The sequence below is a fragment of the Podarcis muralis genome, chromosome 4 (genome assembly GCF_964188315.1).
Source record: "Podarcis muralis chromosome 4, rPodMur119.hap1.1, whole genome shotgun sequence".
NCBI lineage: Eukaryota > Metazoa > Chordata > Lepidosauria > Squamata > Lacertidae > Podarcis > Podarcis muralis.
In genome coordinates, this window is record NC_135658.1 from 2,469,979 (window position 1) to 2,482,217 (window position 12,239).

Here is a 12,239-nt window from a genome sequence, read left to right on the forward strand (position 1 = left end):
GCCATTGGATACAAGACTTAGGTCAGGCAAACCATATAAAACTGAACCAATACAACAAAGAAGGGCCTCAACATCAGGAGCAGCAGGAGTTATAGGAGCCACAGGAGCAACAAAACCAAAAGTCATGACTGCAGAAGATGCTCTAACAAAGGCATTAAACAGAATTAATGAATCTTTAGAATCTTTAACAAAACAAGGCGCAGAGACAAGTAAACAAGTAACAGAAACAAATAAAAGAGTGGCCGAAATCTCAACCAAAATTGACTTAAATACTGCAAGCATCAATGAACTGGGAAAGAAAGTGAACTCTAACACACAGTCCATTGAGAAACTTCTGGAGGAATCCTCTACAACCCGAAAAATTGCAGAGGAGGCCAGAGAAGTGGCAATAGCAACGCAAGACAAGATACCACCAGTCCAAGAAAAATTAGCTGACCATGATTTGACACTCTCCATGATTGAACTACAGAGGAAGGAGCGAAACTTAAGAATCCGCCTAGTGCCAGAAATTGAGAAGGACAACCTGGCGGAATTTTTGACAACTGAAATTTTTGAATTTTGGAAACTGGACCAGGAAAAAGAGGATCTCAAAATAGTAAGTGCCTTTAGACTTGGATTTAAACAAAAGAAAAACAAACCAAGGGATTGCCTCATAACTTTAAGATCTAAAGAAGAAAGAGATAAAATACTGAATTGGCACTACCAAAAAGCTCTGGAAATTGGAAATTCTTTTGTGGAGATCTTCAAGGATATCCCGAAGTTGATTCTTGATATAAGAACATACTACAGAGACCTGACTACCTTGCTGAAGAGGAACAACATTTTCTTCAGGTGGGAATACCCCCAGGGTTTATCCTTCAAATTCAGAGGAAAGAAAATAAGGATTAAGACACTGAGTGAAAAAGACAAATTCCTGCGAGACTACGGTGAGGACCTGCAGAAAGAGGTGGATCGTGGAGAAGAGACAATTGTAAAAGGACTGTTGGACGTTGCAAACCTATCCTTTGGACTAAAATCAACGACAGAGGAGGAAGAACTTCTTGGAGCGGTAGGTGGAAAAGACAAATAATATCAACATGGCGCTGAAACTTTTAACCTGGAATTGTAATGGTTTGAACATGCCTCAAAAGAGAAGAAGGGTTTTCCATATTTTAAAGAGAGAGCAATTAGATCTGATTTGTCTACAAGAAACACATGTAACAAGATCAAATAGAAGACTACTTATAAATAAAAGATTGGGACAAGAATTTATTTCGTCAGATAAAGTTAAGAAAAGAGGCGTGGTGATATACGCTAAGGAAAAATTACAACCAAAATTAATTTTCAAAGATGAACAAGGAAGGACCCTAGCAATTGAAATACAACTCCAGGGAGAGAAACTTTTGATTGTTGGAATATACGCGCCGAATGAAGGAAAATCTGAATTTTACAAGAAATTACATGAGACGTTGCTGGAATATATGGACTATAATGTAATCCTGATGGGAGATATGAATGGAGTAGTATCTACAAATATGGACAAGGCACAAAGACAGACAATTACAAAGGAGGGAAGGTTACCAAAGACCTTCTTTGAAATGACTGACAATATGGATCTAATCGATATTTGGAGAACAAGGCACCCCTTAGAGAAGGAGGGGACCTTTTTCTCTGAAGCTCAAATGACATGGACCCGAATAGATCAAATCTGGGTTACTAGAGGAATGGCACTAAAGGTAAAGAATGTGGAAATCTGCCCTAAAACTTGCTCCGACCACAATGCAGTAAAGATGGAGATGAAATATTCAACATCTGGTTCCTATAGATGGAGAATGAATGACACCTTGTTTAAAGATGAAGAAGTTCTTAAAAAGGCCCAAAAAACCTTGAAAGACTACTTTGAAATAAATTTGAAAACAAATGTGGAGAAAAGAGTGATCTGGGACGCAAGTAAAGCTGTAATGCGAGGATTCCTGATACAACAAAATGCAATAAAAAGGAGGAGCCAAAACGAGAAAAAGGATAAGATTTTGGAAAAGATAAAAGAAGGAGAAAAGAAATTGAGATCAAAACCAAAATCACAAGAAATTCTGAGAGAAATTAAATTCTATCAAACACAATACATGGAGCTGATGAATCACGAAATAGAATGGAAAATTAAACAAATGAGACTAAAAACATTTGAATCAGCAGATAAATGTGGCAAACTCCTGGCATGGCAAATAAAGAAAAGACAAAAACTGAACACAGTTACAAGTCTAGAAGTAGAGGGAAGGAGCATTCATAACCCAAATGATATCAGAAATTGCTTCCAGAATTACTTTAAGCAACTATATGTACAAGGGCCACAGAAAGAATCAGACATAGCTTGTTTTCTCGAGAAAAATGGACTACAAAAAATCTCTACTGAAAGTACAGTATTGTTAAACCAAAAGGTGACCGATCAGGAAATAGAAGGTGCCATTCAAAATATGAAACTGGGCAAATCTCCAGGACCAGATGGACTGACTTCCAGATACTATAAGGTTTTGAAAGACTGGCTTTTACAACCTTTGAAGGAAGTCTGCAATGAAATTTTGGAGGGAAAGAGGGCTCCTGAAACGTGGAAAGACGCGTATATTACACTTATACCAAAGACAGAAACTGAAAAGACCCAACTTAAGAACTACCGTCCCATCTCCTTATTAAATGTGGATTACAAAATTTTTGCTGATATTTTGGCAAAGAGATTGAAAAAAGTTTTGATGGAGGAGATACATAAAGACCAAGCCGGCTTTCTTCCGCGAAGACATTTATCGGATAATGTAAGGAACATAATTGATATTCTGGAAAAGCTAGAGGTTGACATAAACACTAAGGCAGTTCTGATATTCGTGGACGCGGAGAAAGCCTTCGACAACATTTCTTGGAGTTTTATGAAAAAAAATCTTCAGGGGATGGGGGTGGGTCAAGGTTTTGAAAATGGTATAGGTGCAATTTATTCTGAACAAAAAGCGAAGTTGATTGTGAACAATGTGGTAACGGAAGAATTTAAGATAGAAAAAGGAACACGTCAGAGATGCCCAATCTCACCTCTACTTTTTATTTCTGTACTGGAGGTTTTGCTGAATATGATTAGAAGGGACCGGATGGTTAAGGGGGTGCAGGTCGGAGCAAAACAATACAAATTGAGAGCCTTCGCAGATGACCTCGTATTAACCTTACAAGAGCCAGAATCTAGTACCAAGAGAGTTCTAGAATTGATTCAAGAATTCGGCCAAGTGGCGGGATTCAAACTGAATAAGTTAAAGACTAAGGTAATAGATAAGAACTTAACACCTCTTGAGAGGGAGAGGTTTCAGAAGGAGACAGGTTTAAATGTGGTTAAGAAAGTGAAATATTTGGGTATAAATATGACAGCTAAAAATGTGAACCTGTTCAAAGATAATTATGAGAAAGTGTGGACAGAAGTGAAAAAAGACTTAGAAATTTGGTCAAATTTGAAACTTTCCTTGTCAGGCCGAATCGCAGTGATAAAGATGAATGTGTTGCCTAAAATGTTGTTTTTGTTTCAAACATTACAAATTGTGGACAAGGTAGAATGTTTTAAGAAGTGGCAGAAAGATATATCCAAATTTGTCTGGCAGGGCAAAAAGCCCAGAATAAAATTTAAGATATTAACTGATGCAAAAGAAAGGGGGGGATTTGCCCTGCCAGACTTTAAACTTTACTATGAAGCAGCAGCATTCTGCTGGCTGAAAGACTGGTTACTTCTTGAAAATACAGATATTTTGGATTTGGAAGGTTTTAACAATGCGTTCGGATGGCATGCTTATTTATGGTATGACAAGGTCAAGGTTCATAAGGCATTTAAAAACCATATTGTCAGAAAAACACTGTTAAGTGTATAGGTGGTACCTAACCCCAGTCAAACTTGCAAAAATTTATCATTTGCCCGATAATAAATGTTGGAAATGTAAGGAGACTGAAGGTACATTCTTTCACCTTTGGTGGACGTGCCCAAAGATTAAGGCTTTCTGGGATATGATATATAATGAATTGAAAAAGGTATTTAAGTATACCTTTCGGAAGAAACCAGAGGCCTTTCTCTTGGGCATGGTCGGCCAATTGGTGTTAAAGAAGGACAGAACATTTTTTATGTATGCAACAACAGCAGCAAGAATACTCATCGCAAAGTATTGGAAGACACAAGACCTACCCACTCTGGAAGAATGGCAGATGAAGGTAATAGACTATATGGCACTGGCAGAAATGACGGACAGAATTCGAGACCAGGGGAAAGAGACGGCGAGAGAAGACTGGAAGAAATTTAAAGAATATCTTAAGAAATACTGTAAAATTAATGAAGGTTGGATGATATTGATTTGGAATTTAAGTGGTTGTCAGCTGTAATGATTAAGAAAAGGGAAGGAATTTGAAGATTTAAATAAGGCTAAAGGAGGGGATTTGCTGAAAATACTAATAGAAATTGGAATACAGTAAGGGAAGGTATGAGGAGGTCGGGAAAGTAAGGTTAAGAAAAGAAGGGAAATGAAATTATACTTGTTCTGTTTTTTGTTTGTTTTCTTTTTCTTTGAGTGTTTTATTTTTTCTTTGTTTGATTTTATGACTGAAAATCTAATAAAATTTCTTAAAAAAAATAAAATAAACTAGAAAGCTTTTTTGTATGTACAGCAAGTCAGAAAGAACGAAGAAGCAGCTTTCCCGGATGTTGAGAAAGCTCCTCCCCAGATGCAGGACACTCTGAGCTGTTAACCCTGTAAGCTCTAAACCTCACAACTTATCTTTCCTAACAATTCTGAATCTGACATTTAAGATGGCCTGGGCAGTTCAGACCAGCCCGGTCGTGGTAGAAAAAGGAATAATTTGAGGAAGATTGTTCAAAGAAAAAACTGTAACTTACTGTTTATTGTGGGGGTGTTAGGTTCCCAGGTGTTATAGGGGGCGCTGTTGAGCTCTGTGAATTTCCAGGCTGATATGATGATCCTACAGGGAGCCTTACCAAGAGAGGCCACGATCCCACAATTCTCCTCCATGACGTCCTTATGCAGAGCTCTCTGGTCAGGATCCAGGTACGCCCACTCCTCGTCCGTGAAACGAACGGCCACATCTTCAAAGCAGACTGGACCCTAAAAGAAAAAGGGAAATGTCCTCCTCTGAGACAGCAGAAATATGATCTGCTACACAATGCTCTGTTGTTTCCTTCCTGTAAATTGCGGTGTTGTTTGAATAGGATTGCTAACTGCACAATTTATTTATGGATGCTTATTTTATTCTGCCTTTTAATTATGGGTATCCGTCTTTGTGCAAATAGGTGGTACTCCACCTTGTGGTTTTCAAGTCATTCTGCCTAGGCAAGCATTCCAGTTTCCCCGATGGAAGGATCCACTTTCTCCTCTCCTTGTGAGCTGTTCTGGAAAGATTCCCTCCCAATGCCCTAGAGCCAAATTCAAGGGGTTCATGGGGGCATGGAGAGGGGGAGGGGAGAAATGGGGGGGCAGGCCCCATTTTGCAGCGGATGGGGCTGGTTAGGTGAATCCAGGCCACTATTTCTTCTCATTTGTCCACTGCTTAGAAACCAATTTTTGTATTCAGCGATCAGTCTAGAAATAAGATAAGCCTATTTTGGATGGCCCCCTTCATGGATCACTGCCTTGCCATGGCGAAGGGGGTTGAATAACTCAGAAAAGCTATGAGCTATGCGGTGCAGGGCCACCCAAGATGGACAGGTCATAGTGGAGAGTTTTGACCAAACGTGATCCACCTGGAGCAGGAACCGGTAAGCCACTCCAGTATCCCTGCCAAGAAAACTCCATGGACAAAGACAACAGGCATATAAAAGTTATGACGCTGCAAGATGAGCCCCTCAGGTCGGAAGGCGTCCAACATGCTACTGAGGAAGAGCGGAGGACAAGTACAAGTAGATTCAGAGCTGATGAAGCGGCTGGGCCAAAGCCGAAAGGACGCTCAGTTGCGGATATGCCTGGAAGCGAAAGGAAAGTCCAATGCTGTAAAGAAAAATATTGCATAGGAACCTGGAATGTAAGAACCATGAACCTTGGTAAGTTGGAGGTGGTCAAAAATGAGATGGCAAGAATAAATATTGACATCCTGGGCATCAGTGAACTAAAATGGATGGGAATGGGTGAATTTAGTTCGAATGACCATCACATCTACTACTGTGGGCAAGAATCCTGTAAAAGAAATGGAGTGGCCCTCATAGTCAACAAAAGAGTGGCGAAAGCTGTACTGGGATGCAATCTCAAAAATGATAGAATGATCTCGATACGAATCCAAGGCAGACCTTTTAACATCACAGTAATCCAAGTTTATGCACCAACCACTGGTGCTGAAGAAACTGAAATTGACCAATTCTATGAAGACTTACAACACCTTATAGAAGTGACACCAAAGAAGGATGTTCTTCTCATTATAGGGGATTGGAATGCTAAAGTAGGGAGTCAATAGATAAAAGGAACAACTGGCAAGTTTGGCCTTGGAGTTCAAAACGAAGCAGGGCAAAGGCTAATAGAGTTCTGTCAAGAGAACAAGCTGGTCATCACAAACACTCTTTCCCAACAACACAAGAGACGACTCTACACATGGACATCGCCAGATGGGCAGCATCAAAATCAGATTGATTATATTCTCTGCAGCCAAAGATGGAGAAGCTCTATACAGTCAGCAAAAACAAGACCTGGAGCTGACTGTGGCTCAGATCATCAGCTTCTTATAGCAAAATTCAAGCTTAAACTGAAGAAAGTAGGAAAAACCACTGGGCCAGTAAGATACAATCTAAATCAAATCCCAAATCCCTTATGAATACATAGTGGAAGTGAGGAACAGGTTTAAGGATTTAGATTTGGTGGATAGAGTGTCTGAAGAACTATGGATGGAGGCTCGTAACATTATACAAGAGGCAGCAACTAAAACCATCCCAATGAAAAGGAAATGCAAGAAAGCAAAGTGGCTGTCCAACGAGGCCTTACAAATAGTGGGGGAGAGAAGGCAAGCAAAATGCGAGGGAGATAGTGAAAGATACAGGAAACTGAATGCAGATTTCCAAAGAATAGCAAGGAGAGACAAGAAGGCCTTCTTAAACGAGTAATGCAAAGAAATAGAGGAAAACAATAGAATGGGAAAAACCAGAGATCTGTTCAAGAAAATTGGAGATATGAAAGGAACATTTTGTACAAAGATTTCCATAATAAAAGACAAAAATGGAAAGGATCTAACAGAAGCAGAAGACATCAAGAAGAGGTGGCAAGAATACACAGAGGAACTACACCAGAAAGAAATGGATGTCTCGTATACCCCAGGTCAGGGGTCTGCAACCTGCGGCTCCGGAGCCGCATGTGGCTCTTTTACACCTTTGCCGCGGCTCCGGGGTGGATACTAGCGAGGCGAGGAGGCACATTGTGCGCCCCGACACTCCCCACTGTGGTGGGCGCTGTACTGGCTGTGACGTCGCATGGGGGCAGTGTGTGCATTAGTCATGCACTGTCCCGACGTCACCTTCCCACCCACTGTCAGATCGGAGGGCAGCGGCGCGCATGCTTTAAATGTCGCAATGGTTTTGCGGCTCCCAGGTGTTTTTTTTCTTCGGAAACGGGTCCAAGTGGCTCTTTTTGTCTTAAAGGTTGCAGACCCCTGCCCCAGGTAGTGTGGTTGCTGACCTTGAGCCAGACATCCTGGAGAGTGAAGTCAAATGGGCCTTAGAAAACACTGCTAATAACAAGGCCAGTGGAAGTGATGATATTCCAGCTGAACTATTTAAATTTTTAAAAGATGTTGCTGTTAAGGTGCTACGCTCAATATGCCAGCAAATTTGGAAAACTCAGCAGTGGCCAGAAGATTGGAGAAGATCAGTCTACATCCCAATCCCAAAGAAGGGCAGTGCCAAAGAATGCTCCAACTACCGCACAATTGCTCTCATTTCACACGCTAGCAAGGTTATGCTTAAAATTCTACAAGGCAGGCTTAAGCAGTATGTGGACGGAGAACTCCCAGAAGTGCAAGCTGGATTTAGAAGAGGCAGAGGAACCAGGGACCAAATTGCAAACATGCGCTGGATTATGGAGAAAGCTAGAGAGTTCCAGAAAGACATCTACTTCTGCTTCATTGACTATGCAAAAGCCTTTGACTGTGTCGACTACAGCAAACTATGGCAAGTTCTTAAAGAAATGGGAATGCCTGATCACCTCATCTATCTCCTGAGAAATCTCTATGTGGGACAAGAAGCTACAGTTAGAACTGGATATGGAACAACTGATTGGTTCAAAATTGGGAAAGGAGTACGACAAGGCTGTATATTGTCCCCCTGCTTATTTAACTTATATGCAGAATTCATCATGTGAAAGGCTGGGCTGGATGAAGCCCAAGCCGGAATTAAGATCGCCGGAAGAAATATCAACAACCTCAGATATACAGATGACACAACCTTGATGGCAGAAAGTGAGGAGGAATTAAAGAACCTTTTAATGTGGGTGAAAGAGGAGAGCACAAAATATGGTCTGAAGCTCAACATCAGAAAAGCGAATATCATGGCCACTGGTCCCATCACCTCCCGGCAAATAGAAGGGGAAGAAATGGAAGCAGTAAGAGCTTTTACTTTCTTGGGCTCCATGATCACTGCAGATGGTGACAGCAGTCACAAAATTAAAAGACTCCTGCTCCTTGGGAGAAAGGTGATGGCAAACTTAGACGGCATCTTAAAAAGCAGAGACATCACCTTACCAACAAAGGTCCGTATAGTTAAAGCCACGGTCTTCCCAGCAGTGATGTATGGAAGTGAGAGCTGGACCATAAAGAAGGCTGATCGCCAAAGAATTGATGCTTTTGAGTTATGGTGCTGGAGGAGACTCTTGAGAGTCCCATGGACTGCAAGAAGATCAAACGCATCCATTCTTAAGGAAATCAGCCCTGAGTGCTCACTGGAAGGACAGATCCTGAAGCTGAGGCTCCAAGACTTTGGCCACCTCATGAGAAGAGAAGACTCCCTGGAAAAGACCCTGTTGTTGGGAAAGATGGAGGGTACAAGGAGAAGGGGACGACAGAGAATGAGATGGTTGGACAGTGTTCTCGAAGCCACAAACATGAGTCTGACCAAACTGTGGGAGGCAGTGGAAGACAGGAGTGCCTGGCGTGCTCTGATCCATGGGGTCACGAAGAGGCGGACACAACTAAACGACTAAACAACAACAATTTTGGATGGCCATCTGTCTTGGATGATCTAGCAACGCAGGGGGTTGGACTTAATGACCCTTGGGGTCCCTTTCAACTCCAGGATTCCATGAAAACTGCAACTACAGATGAATCCTACTGGCGAAATTCAGAAGGCTGGTGTCAGAGTTCTATGGGTAGAAAATCCCACAGTACACAGCTGGAGTTCACACTTTCTTAGCAAGAACTCGATATTCACAGACTTGGCTGAGTTTCGGGCCTCATGAGAACAGCAGCTCATTCCCAGAGGGTCTGTCAGTTTGCATAATCTAGCAGAGATTCCTGCAACGCAGGGGGTTTCCTGGCTCTGAGAGACAAGCAGGGAGGGTGGCTTCTGGCAGAAGGAGCCACCGATGGCTCCTCCTTCTCCTGACTCACCTCTGCCTCTCGACTTTCCTCTCCCTCTTGCCTCCTCCTCTTCTGCCTCTGATTCTGCACTGCATTCTGCCACAGAGTCTCCCAGCTCATTAAGCCCTGTTACCCCTTTAGCTTCTGACACCTCCTCTTCCCAGGCTTCTCCCTCTGATAACTCATCCTTCTTCCACCTCCACTCCTTCGGCTCTGAGCCGTCTTCCCTTCCTGGTTCCCCGGCTCCTTCTTCCCACCATTCCTCTGTGTCCAACCAGTCCATGATATTGCTCCATCCCTCGGTCTGTCCCCACAAGGCAGCTTCCCCTGACCTGATCGGGTTCCACAGCTGCTGCTTCACTTCTGCCCCCATGAAAAGGCGGATCAGGAGGTCTTGCCGGCATCATTCTGTCACCTGCAAGAGAGAAAAGGTAATCAGGATGCCAGGAGTGCCTGCTTCTCTCACAGGGGAAACAGGGCATCTCTAACTACAGATGGGCCTTTGAGAAAGCCTTACTTGCTGAGAGCATTTGGATGTTTGTGCCCATTTCATATGTTAGATGTGCAAAAACCCATCTCCCCTCCTCTGGACCCTTGTTCCCAACTGTCTCCCCGCAAAACAAGATGAAAAGAATATCAGTGTTTGTAAAAAAAAAAAAAAAAGGTTCTGTTGGCATAAAAGTGTCCCCGAGAAGAGTATCCTTGCAGAGTACTGGTGTAGCTGCTCTGTGAGTCGCCTACTGTGGTCCTCTAGCAGTTCAAACTGTTCCAGTAGCCGATGCTGAGTGCTTTCCTGATCCTCAGATCCTAGCAGCCCCAGCGTCACTGCAGACAGTTACAGCTTGCCACCAACTGCTCCAACGCACAGCCACTGGCTCCATACACCACCAGGACTCACCAGCTCCCTGCTCAGATACTGTCAGTCGTTTTGCACTCTGCACAAGCTCAGAAACACTGGGCCCATAACCTGTCAGTCTGTGAAAAAAAAAAAAAGGTTCTGACCTCCCTTTGTTGCCTCAGCCTGGTCCTCGGACCCTTGTTGGCATAAAAGAGTCCACAAGAAGAGTATCCTTGCAGAGTGCTTTCTGCTTTTATTCTTAAAAGCCTTTCTGCAAAAGTGACTGACCAACTGTACACACTGTTGGTTTCTGCTTCCTCACTGAGCAGCGGATGCATGTCACAAGACATTGTTTTGCATTCCACACTCCAAGTTACTGTTGGATTCCCACAGGAATGGGAGACTGGATGTGACGTACACTGGTTTGCTGTTTTTCACTGTTCTCTCGGTTTCTTTGTTAGAGAGGCAGGTTGCTTCTCTGCTCTCACAGAGGCAAGATGCATGTTTGTATTCTCTCAGCATAGAGTGGAAATAAAGTTGAGAATGTGGCACATACTGCTTATCCTTCTGCTGTGTAGACTACTCTGCTTGGGCTCAAGACAAGACGAGCCTGTATCAGCTTCAGATGGGCCGAAGCTGGTCAAAATCTCACACACACATCAACACTACCAGCTTTCACCAACCAACCAACCCAAACTAACATTTCTCACTCTATATATACAACCCGGTGCAGGCCGCTGACTCATGCTGACCCAGCTTTTTAAGCATTAAAGAAACAGCTGCCAATTTTTAGCCGTGACAAAGAACCCTCAGATGAGTTGGAAAACCAACAGAATGAGACCAAACGGAGAAAAAACACCTTCCTCCTTACCCAGTGGCCTCTCTCTGGGGTCCAACGGAGGCCTCTCTGCCTCACAGGAATCCAGGTCCATTTCTGCAAAGAGATCCTTTCCCTGAAAAAGAAACAAGGATTCAAAACAGAGAATGGGGAGAAATATTAGTAAAAGAATGACAAAGGCAAAAACATTCAGGGTGTTAGATCTCATTCCATGGATGCCTTCCCGGAAAACGGATGGGCCAACAGTAGAGCATTATGGGATGTTCTCCATCCTGTTTGGAGCCCCTTTGGAGTATCCAGAGGAAAGTCTCTCTCACCTGCTTTCTCTCCTCTGCCTGACTCAGGAGGAAACCTTCGGCCAGGGCCACTGCCTGGGAACTGGTCTCCGCTCCGCATTCCCTCACCCAGCTCTCCATCTCTGGTGGAAGGACAGCCAGGAACTGCTCCAAGATCACCAGGTCCAGCATCTCAGCTTTCGTGTGCCTTTCTGGCTTCAGCCACTGACGGTCAAGGTGGTAGAGTCGGCTGCAAATCTCTCGGGGTCCTTTGGCCTCCTGGAAGCAGAACTGCCTCAACTGCTGCCTCTGCACCTCTGAGCGGAGGGTGTCCACCTCACCCAGGATCTTCTGCACAGAGTTTTCCCAGAATCCCCCACTGCTCCCAGTTTTGTTGACATGGCCTCTTCTTGTGCCAGGGCCAGCTGAGTCTTGCTCATTCATCTGTGCTCTCAGGAAGCCTCTGAGAGACCGGAAGGAACCCTTCGGTCTTCTGCCAAGTTCTGTCTGTCTGAATGAGAAGCTCTAGCAAATCCTACAAAGCAAATACATTGTTCTGTTAAAAAAGTTGTCTAATATCAGGAGAAGAAAAAGGTTCCCTGAGCAAGCATGGATGAGTCTTGCTGGGAACTAGGGCTGGACTGCATCGCATTCCAGTCCATGAGCTATCTTTTTGGGGGGGAAAGAAGAGTAGGAGGAGGAGAAATATGTCTCTAGCCTTCTAGAAATGCAAAATGTG

The 12,239-nt window shown here is 43.4% G+C and overlaps 2 protein-coding genes across 3 annotated transcripts in view; one reads left to right on the forward strand and one right to left on the reverse strand.

Annotated features, from left to right (window-relative positions):
• LOC114589663 (uncharacterized) overlaps window positions 1-12,239 on the reverse strand; it is a 305,430-nt gene that overhangs the window by 207,713 nt on the left and 85,478 nt on the right. Inside the window, exons 2-5 of one of the 2 annotated variants that reach the window (XM_077927827.1) lie at window positions 11,543-12,035; window positions 11,259-11,340; window positions 9,882-9,964; window positions 4,982-5,108 (exon numbers count right to left, since the gene is read on the reverse strand). In XM_077927827.1, coding sequence (XP_077783953.1) covers window positions 4,982-5,108; window positions 9,882-9,964; window positions 11,259-11,340; window positions 11,543-11,944 — 694 coding nt within the window. In that variant the 5' untranslated portion in view covers window positions 11,945-12,035. Of the gene's footprint in view, window positions 1-4,882; window positions 5,109-9,881; window positions 9,965-11,258; window positions 11,341-11,542; window positions 12,036-12,239 lie in introns of both variants that reach the window. The other variant, XM_077927825.1, reaches the window with a different exon arrangement.
• The window catches only part of LOC114595223 (uncharacterized), a 646,585-nt gene that overhangs the window by 52,631 nt on the left and 581,715 nt on the right, over window positions 1-12,239 (forward strand). The gene's annotated exons all lie outside the window — the stretch shown is intronic.